A 20,472-nucleotide genomic window follows, 5' to 3' on the forward strand; every position below is an offset into this window, starting at 1 on the left:
GAAGATTGTCAAAACAGACAGCTGGTTTTAATGTGACTGGGCCACTTAGTAGCCATATGAACTTAGACATGTTGTTAAGTTCTTCCTACTTTAAATTCCTTATTTATAAAAGGGAGATCGAAAACTATTGTCAGTTCTTGGGGACTTTGGGGAACTTGGGCGCTGGGAGGAGTCCACTTGTTAAGCAGTACTTGCTCTTCAGTTTTGCCATCCAAAGAACAGCATCGAAAGGGTCTTCCAGGGTTTGGGGACAAAGCCCAAAGCAAATGGAAGTTTCTGTTTTATCTTAATGCAAACCTTGCATTCAACTCACTATAATGTATGTGTCTTTCATGTACAATGTTTTTTGAAAAATATCCTAATACAATTGACACTGCAGGAAGATGTTTGCTGGTGAAGATCTTGGGATCTGGAGTCGAACTGATGAGTTCTCTTCAATAAGTGAACCTCTCTGAGTCTCCATTTCCTGATGTGTAAAATGGAGATAAAGTATAGTGCTTACCTCACAGGATTGTTGTGAGGATTCAATAAGAATATGCTTGTAAATCACCTAGATATGTAGTGAATTCTCAAAATATTAGCTGTTTTTATTATCCTTATTAAAAGATTCAGAATAAATTGATCAAAGCAGAGTTAGAGTCATTGTAAAGCTGACCCTTTTTGAGGTCAGGAACCCCACTGAAAACCTGACAAAAGCTATGGGCCTCTCCTCAAAAAAACATGCACACATACAAAGTTTCACTCATTTTTAAAAATGTGTTATTTTTGAGAGAGAGAGAGAGAGAGAGAGAGAGAGAGAGTGAGAGCAGGTGAGGGATGAACTGAAGCTATTTTTGCTCACTTCTTTTGGTGTGGCCCCAGGACCTGGGTCCCCTAGTCTCCTTCCCCAAGAACCATGAGACAAAGGTGGAGTAAAGATCAGCTTTATTATTGGCATGAAGGCAGGGAGGTGGTGATAGTGCCAGGCCCTTCTGTGGGTGAGGGGGCAAAGGGCTCAACCAGCCAGCACTGATCCCCCAAGCTAGACTCACTGAGGTCCAGGGCTCCAAGTGCCTCTGGCTTTCAGCAAAAGCAGTGGGTGGGCAGGCAGGCAGACTGCTAGTTATTGAATAAGTGGGCTCCTCAGGGCTGTTCTGGAGCTGGGGTTGGGCTGGAGTTGGCAGGAGGTGGAGGGCGAGGCTGGATATCCCTGGTGCGCATATAGGACAGCAGCTGCTCTGGGATTTCGGCCAGCACGTCCTTGGCTAGTCGGGCCATACTCAGCACCTGGTTTCCGGACCGGTCAACATAGTCTCGGAAGGGGACGAACTGGGACAGGCACAGACAGTCAGGTGTGGGTAATGGCCAGGGAAGAGAGGAGTGGGAAGGGAAGCAGTAAGGGGGTTTCCTCCTTGACCCCTAACATCTCTTTCCAAATATCACATTAGCTCTTTCCCTCTATCTTGGACAGCTTTCCACATTTACTTTCTCCCCACCTCCTTTTTTTCTCACCTTCTATTTACCATCAGCCTGATCCAGTTTAGCTTCATGCAGTACTGACTCTGCTTTTGCTAATGTAATAGTCCCTCTGTTCCCAAATCAGTCCAGTGGGCAATAATTGTCAGTCCTCATCTTGCTTGACTTCTCTTTAGCTTTTCATTACATTTGACCACAATCTTCCAAAACACCTTCCACTCTTGGCATACCACACTCTTCTGGATTTTCTTGTTCTTTTCTGGATGCTCCTTTCCCCAACCCCATTCCTCTAGGTCTACCTGATCTCTAAACCTGGTCACGTCTCTCAGTTCTCTTCCAGGGTGATCTCATACACTTCCATGACTTTCAAAACTGTTCTCTGACTCCCAGATTTATACATCCATCCCTGGCCTCTTTGTTAAGGTCCAGAGCCATGTATTTAATTGCCCATATTATTATATACATTCACTTGTCTTAGATACCTCAAACCCTAAGTGTTCACAACTGAATTCTGGCCCTTTCTGCCAAATCTTTTCCTCCTCCAGGTTTCCCCTTCCCAATCAATGAGACTATCACTGACTTAGTTGCTCAAGCTAGAAAACAGAGTCATCCTTGAAGCCTTCCTCACTCCCCATCACCATTTAATCAAAGCATAAACTCTTGTAAAATTTTCTTAATCTTTTGAACCTGCTTCTTTCCATCCTCACTGCTTCCATTCCTGTCCAGATCCCTATCCTCCCCTCTACTTCAGAGACTTCCTTACTAACAGTACCCGCTGCAGTCAACCCTCCATGCAACAGAGATCCCCTTAATGCAAGTCTGACCATCTCAGTCCCCTATGTCAAATCCTCCAAGAACTTTCCAATTTTTTAGAACAAAACTCCAAATCATCACCATGACCGGCAAGGCCTTGGCTCCCTCTTCTTCACACTTACTGGGATCCTGCCACCCTGGCCTCCTGTGTTTTCCATGTTTGGGCTAATTCTGCTGAGCCTCAGGGCCTTTGCATGTGCTGCTCCTCTACCCTCCTTTAGGTTTCAGCTCAAATGTCATTTCCTTATAGAAGCCTTTCCTGACTATCCTACTAAGTCAGTCCCTGTTATAAGCTCTCATGGTGGCATTTGCTGTTCCTCTGGAGCACTTATCATAGTCTAATGAGATATTTAACTGTTGTGATTATTATTGGTTACCTCCACTAGAGGGCATGGGCTTTGGGGATATCCTATACTATGGATCCACAATGGCTATAGCAACCTGCCTATTCCTCAAAAAGAATATGTTCAATGAAGGCAGGAAGGCTGAAAGCGTAACGGGAAGAAAGGTAGGTGAATAAGAAAGCAGTAAGGGAGAGTGGCTGCCAGCTTAGCCTCTCCTTCTCACTGTGCCTTTTGGCTCCGTGACTTCCTCTCCCCGGTCAGGTCTACCTGAACGATGTCCCGCTCTGCATAGCGTCCCCTAGAGGACACGCGCACGTCATCACCATCCAGCTCTTCCATTGCTACAGAAAAGACACCTCTCAGCTGATTGCCCTTTCCCACACCAACCCATACTACCCCCTTCCCTGTTAGCTCACTTTGGAGTCATCATGAGAATATTTAATGGTTGTATTAAAGTCCTAACAAATATTAGGCATTGTTATGGAATTGTTATGCCTTCCCATGCATTCTATCCTCCCAGGAACCCCAGGAGGGAAATATTCGTATCAACAGCCTCATTATAATAAGGAAATATGTACAGAGAAGGTCTGTCATTTGGTCAAGGTCTAACACAAGCATCCATCTTATCTTTTTTGTAAGGTGGGCCTGGGTGCCCAGATCCTCCCCTATTTTCCCCAGTTCTTGGTCTCACTCATGGACACCCTTCCGTCCTACTCACCTTCAAACATGGCTGGTCCCACACCAACAATAATGATAGACATGGGCAGTGAGGAGGCCTGTGAGGGAAGAGTTGAATGGTTGGGGTGAACAGTCATAATGATGGAGGTGACTTTTGGGGACAATTCTCTGTGCATGTATCATGTTTCTGCACATCTTGCAAGCAGAGGCAGTGATTTCCTTTGTTCAAGATTATCTTTTCAAGGATGTCTGCATATCAAATAGCCTTGAAAGATATAGTGTCTTCCTTTGGAGCAAAGGGCAGATTTGTGTACTATTCAGTTTATAATAAAGTATCTCACACTGGAACAAAGGGCAGATATGCTTACTGCCCATTATGAAAGATTCAGATACCCTAAACTCAGGGTTTCTATCCTAGAATGTCTCCCATTGTGGGTGCAGCTGTCATTTGGCCCTCTTAATATGATCTTGTGGGAATTGGGACCTAGATTCAGAGCAAATGCTGATAATTGAGCTACTGCTATCGCTGCGAATAACAAAGTCCTTTGTCTCTGATCCAGGAGTCTTGTGTCTTCTGCCAGCATCCATGAAACTGGTAGACTAATTTGTTAGCTTGCAAGTAGGATAAAATCTCAACTCCTTCACAGTTATTAACAGTGACCCTCCCTGGCAAGCCCTCCTCCTTAAACTCACACTGACAATGGCCTCCTTGGTCTGCGTCATGTCAGAGATGACCCCGTCAGTGATGATGAGCAGAACGTAGTACTGGGAACCATCAGAGATCTTGGCTGCAGCCCTGGTTGAGAGTCCAAGATCAGAATCCAGCTGAAAGTCCAAAGAGGCCAAGAGAACTCCCTACCCCTAAAATTTCCACAGCCAGTGTGTAAGCAGTGGGTAAGGACTGGGGTTTCTAAAGCCCATGCTCCTTCTCAAGACCTGGATGCCTGCCTGACATCCCTCTAGTAACATTTATGGAGAACTTATTATGGTAGGTACTGTGTTATGATAGGCACCAGAGGTACACAATGAGAAAAAACAAATTCATCCCAGCCCTCTCAAGGGAGGGCATTAATCCCAGAGTCACAGAAATAGGTATAAAATTACACTTGTGATAATTACTGTGATGGAAAGGGACATTGCTATGACAGTATCTAGTAGGGGATCCTGACATGGTCCAGGAGGTCAGTGAAAGCTTCTTTAAGGAAACAATGTTTGAGGGTGAAGGAGAGGTTAAGTGAAGGAGGGGGATCATTCCAGGCAGAGGGAACAGCATAGACAAGGGCCCTGTGATGGGACTAAAGGAAGCCCACCCTGTCTGGAGCCCAGAAAGTGAGGGAAGCAGAGTGGACCTTGTGGCTGAGATGGGGCAGGGGCCAGACTACACAGGGCTTTGACAGCTCATAGAAAGATTTTAGGGCAAGACCAAAGGCTGAAGGCTGCCTTTCTTCCCTTTCTCACTCATTTCTTCTTTCTTCCTTCTCCCCTCTGCTGGCCACCTCCCATTGCCTATGCTTCTGGGTCCTTAGCCAGTCTAAAAACTGCTCCAAGCTTCTTTTCCTTCTCTCACCATCAGCCTTTGAATCCAAGATTTTTCTATGTGAAAAGGACTTCAGAAGTCATTTAGTCCAGTCCACTTATTTTACATATAAGAAGAATGAGACCTTTGGAGAGCACAAAGGTTCTGTGTGGGTTGGAAAGGACCGAATTACACTATCCAATAAGGTAGACCCTAGCCACATGTGGCCATTGAAATTTAATTAAGTTAAAAAGAATTAAATTTTAGGTTCCTTTTTTACCCAAGCTACATCTCAAATGCTCAATAAAAGAACCCAACTAAACCTAAAGCCCTGAGCTCTTGATTCCTTCACTCTCCATTCCAGGCCTGTTTTTTGGATGCTCCTCCATATGCACTGTATATTCTGGTCATAAATACACTGTTCATTGTTTCCTGATCTTGCCCCTTTATGACTCTGGGCTTTTCACATGTGGTTCCTCCTGCCAGGCCTACTCTGTATTCTCTTATAAAAACTCCAACTTGCCAAGCTGAGCAGTCCTCTCCAAAAGTAGATCTCTCAGACTAGGTTATACCCTCCTCTCCCTCTGCCTTCTAGGATACTGTCAACCAAGATGGGCTGTCAGCCCTTCCACATGGGTTTTCACACCCATGAGGGTACCAGCATGTGTAGGGAGAACCCAAGGCTACAGGATACCTAAAACATCCATTCTACTGTATGATCTGGTGCATAAAGCTAGATGACTGTAAGTACACTTATAACACCTTTTTTTGGAGGTGCCTGGGTGGTTCAGTTGGTTAAGTGTCTGACTCTTGATTCCAGCTCAGGTCATGATCTCATAGTTTGTGAGATGGAGCCCTGCATCAGGCTCCGTGCTGACAGTGCTCAGAGCCTGCTTGGGATTCTCTCTCCCTCTCTCTCCAGCCCCTCGTAGGGATGCCCTACTCGTAGGCATGCTTTCCCTCTTGCTCTCTCAAAATAAATAAATAAACACTAAAAAACCCCACCTCCCCCCATCCAAATTAAAGCAAACATGGACACAACAAGAAGAGAATGTAAAATTTGCATGAATTAAGATAAACATGTTGTCTTCAAAGACATTTTCAGCCAGGTTGCTTTCAGCTGTGCCCCTAAGATTCCCCTGGGGGAAGCAATTGCTTGCCTTTGTCAACAGGCAACTTGCTGGAAAAGTCTGGGAAGCTCTGGCCTACGGAAAGTAATGATTTATTTATATTTCTGTCTCCTGCACCAGGGTGGGAGCTCCTAAGGGCAGAGACTAGATCTGATTCATCTGTGAGTCTCCAGTGCACCAGCAGAGAACTGAGAATACAGCAAATGCCCTTTTAATAGTAATAATGACAATAATAGTAACAGTAATAGCTTACACTTATAGTAGTTATGTGGCAGGCACTAAGCACTTGACGTATATTAGTTTAGTTAGCCCTCACAACAATCCTATGATATTTCAATTTTTTAAGTGTTTTATTTTAGAGAGAGAGAGAGAGAGAGCATGAGTGGGAGAGAGGGGCAGAGGGAGAGAGAGAATCTTAAGCAGGCTCCATGCAGAGCCTGACACAGGGCTCTGTCCCACAACCCTGGGATCATGAACTGAACCAAAATCAAGAGTTGGATGCTCAACTGACTGAGCCACTCAGGTGCCCCCCTACCATGATATTACTATTATTATTCTCATTTTACAATGGAGCAAATAGGCATAGAGAGGTTCAGGGTCTTGCTCAAAGTCATACAGCTAGTGAGTGGTAGAGCAGGTGTACCGAATTAGCTAGTTTGGCTTCACAGCCCACATTCATGCTACATTGACTCTTTATTGAATGTTTATTGAATGGATGAATGAATGAATGAATGAATGAATGAATGAATAAATTAGTGAACTAAGATAATATTAAAAAATCTGTTTAATAACAACAAAAATATGCTGAGGCTCCAATATTAAGTGAAAAAAATCAGTAGTGAAATATTACATGTAATTTTTTAAAGTTTATTTATTTTTTTTAGTAATCTCTACACCCAGCCTGAGACTCAAACTCATGGCCCTGAACAAGAGTTGCATGCTCTTCTGACTGAGCCAGTCAGGTTCCCCAACATATAATTTGACTGCATTTATGGATTCATAAGGAAAATCCTGTCAAGAACTACATATACATCCACATTCCCATGGGAAGTATTTTGGATGATTTATTTCATTTCTCCATCCTTGAAATTTTCTACAGCAATGTTACGTTGCTTTCATAATTAAAAGAAACTATTATCCTCACTATGAATCACATAAACAATCTTTATTAGGGAAAAGGAAAGTGTATAGACATAAATATCCCTGAAATCCTTCCATTTGTATTCTCTTTCTCTTTTTTTTTTTTTTTTTTTTGGTTAATCTTTTCACTTTCAAGCTTTCTGAGGTACTTTGTTTTAGCTGGATCTCCTCTATTCAGCATATTATAGAGTTTACTTATTATTTTTTAGCTATTCAGAGAGTCTTTTTCTTTTAAGAGGTGAACTTACCCAATTTTTAAAAAAATGTTTGAGAGAGAGAGAGTGTGTGCGAGTGGAGGGAGCGGGAGAGAGAGAAGAGAGAGAGACAGAATTCCAAGCAGGCTCCATGCTGTCACCACAGAGCCCAAAGCGGGGCTCAGTCTCACAAACCATGAAATCATGACGTGAGCCGAAACCAAGAGTCATACGCTTAACTGTCCGAGCCACCCAGCTGGCCCCCCAATTTATGTTTAATGGTATATGTTTGGTTTTAGTTCTGTCATTTTATTTTATTTACATTTTAAAAAGTGATTTGTGATCTCAGGGTTTTGTTTTTATTCTGAAAATTTGGAGTTACTCTTTTATTTTTAGAAGTTACTTTCCCATTTTTTAATCTACCATTTATTGAGCACTTACTATGGGCCAGACACTGTGCTAATAATTCTTACTTTGTTATCTAATTTTAACCTCCCAATATTCCTATCAAGAAGGTGCTATTGTTAGCCATTATTGTGGCCATTTACAGGGAGAAAATGGGGACTTAGGCTAAGCTGCTTAAGGTCACATGGTTAGTGAGTGGTGGAGCCAGGATCACTCCCAGGTCTGATGCCAAAGCTTGTGTCTTAACCATTGTGCTATAGGACCATCTCTCTTTTTCCCAAACTTGAGGGCTGAGTTGTTGTTCCCAGAGAATGGAGTTGGGGTAATTTGTTGACACTGTCTGTGCATCCTCTTTACCGCAGAATAAGGCATTTACCTCTTTATTTTATATATTTTTAAATGTTAATTTATTTATTTTGAGAGAGAGAGAGTGCGCGCGTACACGTGTGTGGGAGGAGCAGAGAGAAAGGAAGAGAGAGAGAATCCCAAGCAGGCTCTGGGATGTTAGTGCAGAGCCCAATGGGGGGCTCAATCTCATGAACCCATGAGATCACGACCTGAGCCAAAATCGATAGTTGGATGCTTAACTGACTGAGCCACCCAGGAGCCCTAGCATTTACCTCTTTATACTAGAGCCTGGCCAACACTGAAACTTGTATCCTTTCCCCAAAGCCCAGGTTAAGCCAAGAGTGGTCTTGACTATCCTTGGGAAGTCAGTCCCCTATTTGGGTCCCCTCATTCCCCCCAAACCCACCCAATTCCCTTACCTGGCTACCTGGTTGATGACAGGAGCAAAGTAGGTGGGCCCATAGAGCTGGACTGTGCGCAGGCTCTGGAAGTAGCTCTCCAGCACGCCCTCGATGCCTGCACAGTTGGGGTCCTCATCATTGTTGTTCTGTCAGGGAAGATGCCTTGCTGGGCTGACCCATGCAGGGTATACCCAGGAGTACTCTGATCCCAGCTCACTCCTTTTTCCTATTACTCTCATGCTCCCCTCCAAACTCCAACCCTGCTCCCCTCCCTTCTCTGCCACCCTCTCATGGTTCCTGGTCCTCTGCAGGTACTTGACCCTTAGAAGAAATATGAAGAGAAGAAAATCACCAACGTGAGTGGGCCAGAGGCCAGGGCATGGAGTTTAGGCTCTGGTCTATACTATACCAGGGGGAACTGGTGGGAGATCCGTCCTTCTGGAGGCAGCTTGGCTCCAAAGCCATAGGCTGGGAAGAGCTTGTCACTGTCATAGTCCTGGATGATTTCTCCCACTGCCTTGAGGGCCATGGCGTAGGCGCTGAGTTGGTAGGGACTCATGTAGTGCAGGGAGGTGGGCTGCAGAGGATTCCCTGTAGGGACAAAGGACCCCCAGCCTCATGGTCACCTTGATCACTTATGTATTCACCTGTCTGTGTATATATCCAACCACCTATCCATTCACCCACCCCTTGTACTCCCTCGTTATTATGCCCAAATCATCCATATGTTCATTTATCGATCTGTCCACCTACCAACCCCTCTATCTATCCATCACTTTATCCACTTATCCACACATCCATTCTCCGATCCACCAGATATAAATCCATCTTTCAATCTACCAATCCATCTCTTCTATCTGCCTTTCCATTCTCTTATTCAATATATACCCAAATATCACCCATCCATTCATTCCTATTCATTCCATTCATTCTGTCTTCATATGGATTCATCCACCTGTGCACTCATTCATTGCCCTATCTACTTACCTGTTATTTCTCCAATGTAAACATCTTTCCATTTGTCCACCCGTGTACCCATTCATGCATCCACTTGTCCAACCTATTGTACTCACTCCGTAACCCATCTACCTACTTGGTTTGTTCATCTGTTTGCCCACCCAGTCATTACTCAGCCATTTATCTCTTCATTTCTCCTTACACCCCTATTATCTCCCATCCATTAATGTACTCATCCACTTTTGAGGTATCTCTTCTTTCAACTTTTTTGATTTATTTACCCACTTATTTTCCTGTACCCTCTGCCCTCCCTGCCATTACACTGAATAATCTCCCCCCAAAACTCCTGTCCCAACCTGGTTGGGCTTTGCCTCAACCCTGGGCTTCCTGGGTAGGTGAACTTTTATCTCCAGGTGAGAATCCAGGCCAATCCCTAATGACTTCCTTAGAATTCCTCCACACCCCATTCTCCCATCCATGCCTCACCATTAGAAGCTGTGAAGTCAATGGCAACTGTGAAGTTCAGCTGTGTCCTGTCGGGGAAGTAGATGGATTGAGAAGTGAGGGATTAATACTTATTATACCAGGATTTCTCAAACACTAGTGTGCATATGAATCACCTGAGGATAGTGCTAAAATGCAGATTCTGATCTGGATGGTCTGGGTGGAGCCTGAAATTCTACATTTCTAACAAACTCCCAGGTGATGCAGATGCTGCTGGCCCATGGAGCACATTCTGGGTAGTAGAATTAAATGTCTACTGTGTGATAAGTTTATGTAATTTATGTAATTTAACTTAACCCTTACTATAGCCTTGAAGTAGTAATTAATATCTCCATTTTGCATAGGAGAAAAGTGAGGTTCAGAGAAGCAAAGCACTTTACCCAGGTCTGCCTACCACTACTGAACCAAGTGGAACGTCCTCTTTGGTCTGTTTGGGTTTTCCCTCTCTCTTGGCCTCTCCTTCTTGCCTGGCTATGATTTTTATCTGGATCCCAGTCAGGTTACTGGGGTCATCTTTGAAGACCACTGGTCTGGCATCTTCTCAGGGGGTACTGGAAGCTAGGCATGAAAGGCAGCTCCATGAAGAGAACAAAGATGGGCAACACTATGCATTTTACAGAGCACTTTATAGTTTGGCAAGTGTTTAAAAGTTTATTTCCATGGACCCTAAACGTTCATATATTAAAAAACTGAGGCTTAGAATTGGGAGTAACTCAATGCTGAACAGAACTTGGCCTGTGACTCACCCTCCCTTGATGTAATCAACAAAAGTGAATTCAGAGTCCACAGAGAAGGAGAGCAGCGTCACCTGTGGGACAGAGAGGCAGCCCTGCCACTTTGGAGTGGGCAGTTGGGTAGCAGAAGGCAGAGAGGCACACGATTCCACCTCCTGCCCCACACCCCCCACCCTGTCCAATTTCTAAAATGGCAAAAAAGAGGAAGCTGTCAGAAATAGATTTGGATTTACAAAAGTGTATTAAATTGGGAAATACAACTTAAGTTTAAAAAAAAATTCTGCAACAGTAAAGTTCAAACAATTTTTCTCAAGTGAGAAAACAAAAGATAAGCTTAAATGGTGCTATCTTGTGCCCAACATTACTATATTCAAGTAATCTGTGCCCAATGCCTTCCTGTACCCCCAACATTTGTCTGTGGGAATGGAAGCAGAAGGATCTAGGGAGGGCTAGAGCTTTAGGGAGCACTCACAGTTCCTGAGTTGACATATTTCTTCTTCTTACATTTCTTCCGAGGGTTAAGTACCTGAGTGAAAAAGATAACAGTGATGGCGGGAAATAGAGAAAGAGAGCTGTAGACTGAGAACACTGGGATGGAGGGACTGGGAAACCTGGACAAGGCTGGAGTTCTCACCTCATACACTGTGAACTGGTTCTGGGCCTTGCTCAGCTCCCGGTAGCTGGTGGTGAACTCACCAATGAAGTCATGGCTGCAGGGAGGCCAGGGGTGGGTGAGCAATGGCTACCGTTGGCTTGGAGCCAGCCCTGAAAGTAGTCTTTTGTTCCCACTATCCCCTCTCTCTACTTGAGCTGCAGGGCACTGGGGTTGGGGCCATAAGAGAGGCCAAGTTAAGGGGAAAGAGGGAAGAGGTGTACTCAAGGTCTTGGCATCTATTATTACCACTCACGACTCACAAGGCCACTTTGGGTTCCTGGTGAATGTACTACATATTATAGGAAGGTCTTTGAATTAACTATAGGAGAAGACAGTACTATGTGGGGCAGTTCTACCTTCCATCCCGGTCCCAGTCATACACATCAATCTTCACTGTTCTGAAATGCAGGAGATAAATATAGGTTAGGTGTGTACAATAAATCCTAGATGCACCCCCACTTACTTAACCATAAACAAATCATCCTCCAATATGCCCATCTGTTTTTCCTTCAGCTATCCTCCCATTAGTCCATCCATCCTATTTATTCATTCATCAGCCCATGCACATACCCAGCTATCTACTGCCACTGCCACTGTTTCTTTTACTGCTATTTGTACTGCTATTTCTATTTTTTTAATGTTGATTAGTTTTGAGAGAGAGAGAGAGAGAGAGAGAGAGAGAGAGAGAGAGAAAGAGAGAGCACTAGTGGGAGAGGGGCAGAGAGAGAGGGAGACAGAGGATCCAAAAAGCTGGCTTTGTGATGACAGCAGAGAGCCCAACGTGGGGCCTGCACTCATGAGCTATGAGATCATGACCTGAGCCGAGGTTGGATGTTTAACTGACTGAGCCACCCAGGCACCCTTGGTGTTACTCTTCTTTACTATTTGTTGAGTGTTACTATATTCTAGGCATTGTTATCAGTACTTTCATTGATTGTCTCATTTAATTTAACAACCATCCTATAAAGTACTATTATTCTTATTTTTAGATAAGAGGTACAAAAGACAAAAACTTGACTAAGGACCATAACTAGTAAGTGATTAAGCTGAAACTTAAAACTCAAACATCTTAAAAACAAAAACAAACAAACAAACAAAAAACAAAAAACAAAAACACACACACAAAAAAAACCCTCAAACATCTTGGTTCCAAACACTTTGTTCCTAACTACTATGCCTGAGTCCTCCTGTATGTCCATATATCTGTTACAGTCCAGACAACCATCTATCTATCCATCTAGACATCCACTTACCCATTCATTTGCCAATCTAATTACCTATTAACACCTATCTTTATCTACCCATATAACTATACATCCAGGCTTTCACTGACTTACTGATGTATGCAAGCATCCGTCTGTCCATTCATATATCTAACTAAACACCCAACCATCTGATGTCTGTCCATCTGATCATCCATTCATCTATATAGCCATACATTTATGTACCCATCCATCCTTCCACCCACCCACTTACTTGTCTTCATACTGTCCATTTATTAGCTCGTATGGTCAGCCTATCCACCTACTTATTAATCAGACAGTTTATCCAATGATCCTTCCATCCATCTACCATCCATTCATCAATCCACCTTTCACTGTTTGTTCTCCTGCTTTTTCAGTCATCCCTCTGCCTCTCTAGTCATGTAACAATCTCTCATATCCCATCCATCTACTCATTCATCCTTAATCCATCCATCATCTATTCATCCACTGATCTGCCCATCATTCCACTTATCCATTTATCTGTTATCCACTCATTCATCTCCCACTATACTGACACACCAAGCCTCTTACACACCCATCCATATACCCATCCATCCATTCACCAGCTTACCCATCCATCCAACCATCCATCCATGTATCTGGTTTTTCATTTGTTCATTTGTCCTTTCATCTACCCATCCACCCATCCATCCTCCTGTCCATCTATGTGGCCATCCATTTGCTTCCCCATTTACCTATCTCCATGCCCCAAACTCTGTCTTGCCAAACAGGATCCTCCAAAACTATTGTTACTTCTGCCATCATTCTGGGGCCAGGAACCCCATTCTCATACCCTTGTTCCCTTAATCCTTAGCTTACGCTGAAGCAGACCTGTCATAGTCTCCATTGCACAGTGCCCGCACAGGGATGCTGAAGGGTTGCCACACAGGATTCAGTGTGTTTTTCACAACCTCCGTCTTGTGGCAGATGGTGAACCTGGAGAGGAGCAAGAGGACTGGAGCCTGCATTGGGGGTAGGACTGAGCCCAGAGATAGGTCCTCATACTCTTGGAGATTCCTGGGATTTCCCCACTTGTTAAACACATTTTGTCCTCTGCCTTGAGTGAATTCTGGGCTCAGGACCCAGTGGAGTCTAAGATGCCCCACATCTAGCCTAAGAGCCATAATGGGCCCATGGCCACAGCTGGGGAGGGGTAGGTGCCACTGGAGAAAGCATTGACTCACGTGCCATCCTCATTGCTCCTATAGAACACAAGGAAGGGATCTGATTTCCCAAAGAAATCCTTCTTGTCCAGCTTGTTTGCACACAGCTGCATGGTGGCAATGTCCTAGGGATGAAGTTTGGCTTGTTGACATCCAAATTGTTCATAGCTTCAAACAGTCCACTAAAGGGGGTTTGGGAGAGAAGGGAGCCTTGTGGGTCTAGCATATGGCCCTTACTGACCCGACAATTGCTAAGCTCCTCTGCAGTCAGCAATATGGTCCCACACTTCTTGCCTGGTACACCCCTGGAAGCAGAAAAGTCCTCTTTGTGAGGGGAGGGAGAGTAGGCAATGAAGATTGGGGAAACCAATCTGGGAGTGAGTGGGCCAGGGATTCAATATGCAATTTTCTGACAGTCCCCTAAATGTATCCCCTTCTGTCCTGGGTTTTCCTGGTGGGGAAGGCCCTGCCTTTGATTGGGAAGAGGGTCTAAGGTCTGTAAGGAAGGGGCTGCTGTGGCCTAGGTGGACATGTTATAATGGTAGCTTAGGAAAGACATAGGATTTAGAATCCTGAGTAGGTTATTTCCCCTTTTTTGGTCCTAGTTTCCTCCTCTATGAAATGGGAATAATTCCCACCTCTCAGGGCTATGAAAAGATCTGAATGAGTACATGGAAGGACAAGCAATTGGGAGGCTTTACTGATATTGAAGGTGGTGATACTTCTCAAAGCAGACTTTGGTATCTACCATATGCCAGGCACTGTGCTAGGTATGAATTGGCCGGATGGTACTCTCCAGTTCTGGTAGACTCTGCCCTCAGAGAGCTGCCAGTGGAATGTCAAAGCTGACAGGCAAGTAGAGTGTGATGTAGTAGTCCTGAATGAGGGAGAGGAATTTCTATCCAGACCTGGGCAAAGGGCTGTTCTGTTAGATCAAAGATGGTGTGATTTCTGAAGAGTGAAATAAATGTGAAGAGTGAAATAAAAAAGACAAAGGCAGCCTTATCCTCTCCTGACCCAAGAAGGGATCCTTCCATGCGTCCTGGGCACATACCAGGACACACCCATCCCCATTTGCCTTGGGTATCCAAGTGATCAGGGGCCTTGCTGATATGGGCCCGTGAACCCTAATTCCCCAAAGGGATCCAAAGTATGCAGAGAGAAATCTAGGTCAGGAGTGTCCTGGGTGTAAGTCCTGACTCCAACTTGCTATGTGATTTTCATCGTTTTTAACATGAATGTTGAACCATTTGTTTGGCTCTTTCGATCTTTGACTCTTTGTGATTTAAAAAGACAGAGTGTGAGGAATACAGGGACTCTTTACCTACACATCCAGGACCAAGTCTCTGATCCTCAGCTTTCTCTCTGTTCTTTGCCTCCTTAATGTTTTCCCTCATCCCCTTGACCCAGTGTGAATTCCAGTCAGTGATTATAATAATCACTCCCCTGCATTCTACTTATCCATTGCTCTTCTGTCACTTCAATATACTTATTTGGCAGAACCACAGCCCTAGTTAAATACAATTCTCTGCCTAAGCCATGCTGCACCCGTGCAACTAAATGTGGTCAGAGGAAAACACAAATCTTGCTAACTGATCTCATTTCTTCTTTTACATTTTATTTATTTATTTATTTATTTTAAGTAATCTCTCCACCCAACATGGGGTTTGAACTCATGACCCTGAGATCAAGGGTCACGTGGTCTACTGAGCCAGCCAGGTGTCCCTAACTGGTCTCATTTTAAAGCATGACCACAAACCTCAAGAGGGTCCTTAATCATACTTCACTCGCCAGTTCTGCTAGATGGCAGTTTCACTCCTCTTCTCTCCTCAAACCTGGAAAGCCTCCTCCTCCCCCATCCTCACTCAGCCCATGACCTTGTTTCCTACTTCACTGACAAGACTGAAGCAACCAGATGAGAATGTCCACGGACCTCCCACCACACCTACCTTGCCTCCAGTATCTTCACCCACGCAACTGTTGCTATAAATGACTATCCATGTGCCTATTTATCCCTCCACTGTGTGCTACATTCCACACACTCTTGCCGGTGCATGGACAGCATTCCAGTAATTCTCTCCTTTTTAAGTTATGTCTATTTTTCAGTTTCTATTGGATCCTTCCCATCAACATACAAATGTAGTATAATTTTTCTCATGTTAAAAAATGCAAACCTATTCTGACCTCACTTCCTTTGCTAACCACTCCTCCTTTTCTCTTCTCCTCTTTGCAGCAAAACCTCTTAAAAGATTCCTTGACTCTCATTCCTGTCTTCCATTCTCTTTTAAACCTCTACAACCAGGCTGTCACCCCCACCTCTTCCTTCAGAACTTCTGATCTGGAGCAGCATTTAACATGGCTTGTCACTCTCTCCTCAATACACACCTTCATGTTGCCTCCAGGATAATACCCCCTTCTCTTGGTCCTCCTCTTACTTCCTTAATGCTCCTTCTTAGTCTCCTTTTTTAACCATCTCATTTATGGCAACCCCATCCTTCTAGGTGTTCAGGCCAAAGGCCTTGGGGTCATCCTTGACTCCCCTTTTCCTCTCACATCCATATTCAATCTGTCAGGAATCATGATGGCTCCCCTTTCAAGTTGTATCCAGAATCTGACCACTTCCCTCCTTCACTGCTACCTTCCTGGATTACTGTAATAGTCTTCCAATAGGAGCCCTGCTACTACCTTTGTCCACCCAAGGTTTATTCTCAATCCAGCACCAGCTTCATTCTTTGAAAACATGGTCAGATCATGTCGCTTCTCTCCTCAGAGCCTTCCAGTAACTCCCAACTCAGAATAAAAGCTAGTCTTTACAGTGGCTACAAGGCCCTAAACTGTTAACTCTCCAATCTCACCTCCTCTTCCTCCTTGCTCACTTGGCTACCGCCACACTGGCCTCCTTACTGCTCTCTGAACATATCAGGCTTTTGCACTGGCGACTTCCTCTGCTTTCCACCTCCAGATATCTGCATGGCTCACTTCCTTACTTCCTCCTGGTCATTGCTCTGAAGTTACCCCTCCATAAAGCCTACTCAAGCGCTCTGTTGAATATTGCAAGTCCCACCCACCCAGCATTTCCGATCCTCCTAATTCTGCTCTACTTTGCCTTTTTTCCATAGCACTTAAGGTCTTCTAATATATAATTTACTTATTTATTATGTCTATTTTATACAGTTTCTCCCCCTCTTCTATAATATAAGCTTCTTGAGGGTAGGAACCTTTGTTTTGTTCACTATTACAACCCAAGCCCCTTGAACAGTGGCTGACATAGAGTATATGCCCAGTAGTATTTATGGAATGGATAAGTTCCTGGTGCCTAGCACAGGGTGTGGCATACAAAACATGCTAATAAGTACTTAGTAAGTGAATGTAATGGAAATTCCAGGGGACTTGATTTAGTGAGGGGAAGCTTCCTGGAGGAAAAGAGCTTGGAAGTGCACCTGAAAGGTAGAATCAGACTTAGAAAAAGTGAGGAGAGAGGGACAGAGTGAGGAGAGAGAGAGAGAGAGAGAGAGAGAGAGAGAGAGAGAGAGAGGTTGAGAACAAGACAAGACATGTCTTGCCTGAGACTGACTTGAACAAAGCCCTGGGTGGAGATTGGTCTTTCCTGGGTGGGGGTGGGATGGGGGAGTGGGGGAGGAGGTGATGGGGAACCACTGAAAGCTCCCAACCAGGGAGAATTCCAGCCTCCACTGCTATTGGGTCAGCAGCATCTTTGGGAGGAAAATTTGGAGGCACCCACCCTTCCCCAGCACCCCTTCTGGTTCAGCTCACGTGAGGGGTCGCTCTACACGGCTGCCCTGGCCTCCGATCACCTCTCCCAGAGCCAGGAACGCTTGTCCAAGGAAATCCTGCACCAGGACATGGAGTCAAGAAGGCCGGGAGGGGCCAGGGTTGCAGAGTCCCAGCCCAGCCCTGGTGATACTGCTGCTTGGACGAGGGTGTTCCAAGGTGGCAGAATGCTAGAAGTACTGTCCTGTCTGTGCTTTAAAGGAGGAGTCCCCAGGCCAGCTTTGCTGCTTGGTCCTGCTGCCAGTTTAAACTGCTCTCCACAATGCCATCCCACACTTCACCTTCCATTCCACACCCCCGCCCCATCCCACAGCCAGCCCCGTTCAGCCTCACCTTCTGTATGTCCGAGAGGTGGCGGAGAAGGAAGAGGAACAGTGAGTAAAAGGCACAGGCGGGACACCATGAGGCAGGAGCAGGAAAGGAGGGCCAGGAGGGTGGGTTTGGGGCCAAGAGGGTAGAGTTGGGGTTGAGGGATAGGAGAATTCTAAGGAGGGTCATTTAACACACTGAGTGCCTCCTGTGTGCCTGGCCAGGCCACCAGGGGATGCTCTGCTTGCTCACCGTTTTGGAGATGTTGGTTTTGGAGTCAACATTGTACCTGGGAAGAGAGTGCAACCAGCATAAGGCGGGGCTGGTGGGAGAGAGCTGGGAAAAGGGGTCAGGTTTTGAATACTGGTTAAAATTTTGGGTGGAAGGAGGGAGTGACCTTGCATCCGAATTCAATCTGGATCTCCTTTAGGGCATCACGGTCACAGAATCAGGCCTGGGGCAAGGCCAAGACTGGGACCTGGTGGGGGTGGAGTCATATCACCGGCCGGAGGGGCCTAGATGGAGCCTGAGCTAAATTAGGGAGCAAAGCTTTGGGCCCAACCGGGTCTGGGGAATGGATTTGACCTAAGGGCAGAACCAAGCTAGACCTGGGGACTGAGCTAAAACTAAGGTAGAGGCCTTCAGAGTGGGATCCAATGGCCTGGTGGAGGAACCAGGCCGGGAGTCTGGCCGGGGAGGGGTCTGCCAGAATTTCTCCTGGATCCAGGTTGGGGAGCGGTCCAACCCCGGATTCTGGGCAGGGCTTACACATCAAAGCGCAGATTTTGTTTTTCCTCAAAGAAGTAGTCGAGGACAAATTTGCGCACGAAGTCTGGGTTTAACGTGTTGTCAATCACCTCTGTCCGTCCGAACTGGATAGGGGGTGGAGGGAGAGTCAGCATGGCTGCTGCAAGGGGGCAGGTGATTCCCCGGGGGCTGCTCTTGGCTGGGAGAGGGCTCTAGGACTCACCTCTCGCCATTCCTGGCTCGCCCGGCTCTGCGTGTAAAGCACCACCACTGCAGGCAAGGGTGGAGGTGGGGAGGGATGTCAGATTGGCTTGAACCCCTCCCCGCCCCTCAGTCGCGCCCAGACCCCAGTTCCCCCTCCCGTCCCTGGCGCCTCCTACTGGGATCGGACTTGGAGAAGGTGTCGAGGTCCAGCAGATTCCTAGAGAAAGAGACAGACGGAAAGAGGGTGGGTCATATTGGAGCCCAGTGCCTGGACTCTGCCCCGGTTGGACTCTGCCCTCAGTTCGGAACCCCGGGGAGGCATGGGGCTCAAATCGCATCTCCCTCCCTCATTACTGGTGGGTGGGGACGTGAGGGGGAAGGGAGGCCCCCCCTTGTCAGCACCCTGGACAGCACCGGAAATATCACCTCAAGACCCGTGGTGTATGCATCCACACTGTCTTAAAGGGCCCAGGAAAGAGGGTCAGACCCAGAACTTTGTCCTCCTGAGGCCCAGATCCTACTGGATCCCCGTGACCCGTCCCTTGAACCCGGAGGCTGAACCCTCTTTTGCGGGTGGAGCTGTCTAAAGAAACCCCCTCCCCGAACCTGCCAGCGACTCCCCTAAGTCTGAATCAGATTTTCCGGCCCTGAAATCTTCTTTCCCCCGGGGTCTAGCTCTTGGCGCCGAGCCCCACAGCCGATTGGGGCAGGGATAGTGCCTACGCCCTCCCCAGCGTGGCCGCTCACCGGCAGGACACGGTAATTTCAATCTTGGTGGCCGGGACGCTGCGCTCAGAGGCTCCGCTGAGAGACATGGCTGGTCGAGTGGCTGGAACCGCGGGAAGCTGTAAGACAGGGGCCGCCGGGGCTAGGTGCGGCGGCAGCGGCGGGGCCGGCCCCTGTGCCGCCGCGGCGGCGGCGCGGCTGCACTCTTTCCAGCCCTGCTTGCACTCCCGCCTGTCGCGCCTTGACTGTGGCCGCCGGCGGCAGTGACTCCAGATGGCTACATAGCCCCGCCCGGCCTTGCGGGTGGCCCCCGCCCCATTGGAGCAGCCTCGAGCCTGCCGGGAACCTAACCCCGACCCCAAGTCCAGCTCATACCTTGGGAGTCCCTCCCAGCGCATTTCTCCCTGGCGAAACCCAAAAACCCTTTGAGAGCTGTCCGCGGTGCTGAATGGTTTGGGGCACCTGGTGGGCGTTGGGGACGTTTCCTCTTCCTGAACTGCTCCCTGAACAATCTGCTTCTCCCCCTTCCCACTTCCGCCCTGCTTTGGTCTCCGGATAGGAGGACGGTACATTTGTTCTTACTAGCTGTGTGACCTTGGGCAAGTTACTCAACGTCTCTGTGGCCCAGTCTCATTACAATAGTACCTACTTGGTGTGATGTAAAATTTTGAGATAATCCTTAGCTCAGGGGATTGTACACAGTAAGTATTCAAAATATGTTCACTGCTATTATTTCCCTCCTCTGGGCAGTCACACTGATGACCTCTTTTGTGTGAAGAGACAGAGCTCAGTAAATGGCTGTTAGAGCCCTATGAAAAGCCCTTTGCCCATGTCTTTGAACCCTGACTTCATGGTATTAGAGATGCAGACATACTGTGGGGATGCAATCTACTGTATCTAGGTCACACTGCAGATGAGAGTGGTAGTCAGCCAGGTCCATTCTCCCCACATCAATTACTGTCTCCAAAGCCCCAGAAGCCAGTCCCTCCACC

The 20,472-nt window shown here is 46.4% G+C and overlaps 1 protein-coding gene across 5 annotated transcripts; it reads right to left on the bottom strand.

Annotated features, from left to right (window-relative positions):
- Positions 1 to 907: 907 nt before the first annotated feature.
- CPNE9 (copine family member 9) lies at positions 908 to 19,953 on the bottom strand. 5 transcript variants are annotated; one of them, XM_086697492.1, is made up of 21 exons: positions 19,856 to 19,952; positions 19,502 to 19,599; positions 18,931 to 18,971; positions 18,774 to 18,820; positions 18,572 to 18,675; positions 18,056 to 18,092; positions 17,477 to 17,553; positions 13,944 to 14,007; positions 13,724 to 13,827; positions 13,371 to 13,475; positions 11,631 to 11,672; positions 11,254 to 11,329; positions 11,092 to 11,145; positions 10,632 to 10,693; positions 9,868 to 9,914; positions 8,834 to 9,015; positions 8,443 to 8,570; positions 3,984 to 4,086; positions 3,331 to 3,388; positions 2,880 to 2,953; positions 908 to 1,308 (listed from the first exon to the last, which is right to left on the bottom strand). In XM_086697492.1, the coding sequence occupies exons 2-21, from the start codon at positions 19,567 to 19,569 to the stop codon at positions 1,123 to 1,125; spliced, it is 1,659 nt and encodes a 552-aa protein (XP_086553618.1). In that variant the 5' UTR covers positions 19,570 to 19,599; positions 19,856 to 19,952; the 3' UTR covers positions 908 to 1,122. The 5 variants fall into 5 exon arrangements, with proteins under 5 accessions (XP_086553618.1, XP_086553619.1, XP_086553621.1 ...); XM_086697493.1 differs by lacking the exon at positions 13,371 to 13,475 and having other exon boundaries at positions 19,856 to 19,953; XM_086697495.1 differs by lacking the exons at positions 13,371 to 13,475; positions 13,724 to 13,827; positions 13,944 to 14,007.
- Positions 19,954 to 20,472: the final 519 nt, after the last annotated feature.

The sequence above is a fragment of the Puma concolor genome, chromosome A2 (assembly GCF_028749965.1).
Source record: "Puma concolor isolate L17-30 chromosome A2, mPumCon1.1.hap2, whole genome shotgun sequence".
Lineage (NCBI taxonomy): Eukaryota > Metazoa > Chordata > Mammalia > Carnivora > Felidae > Puma > Puma concolor.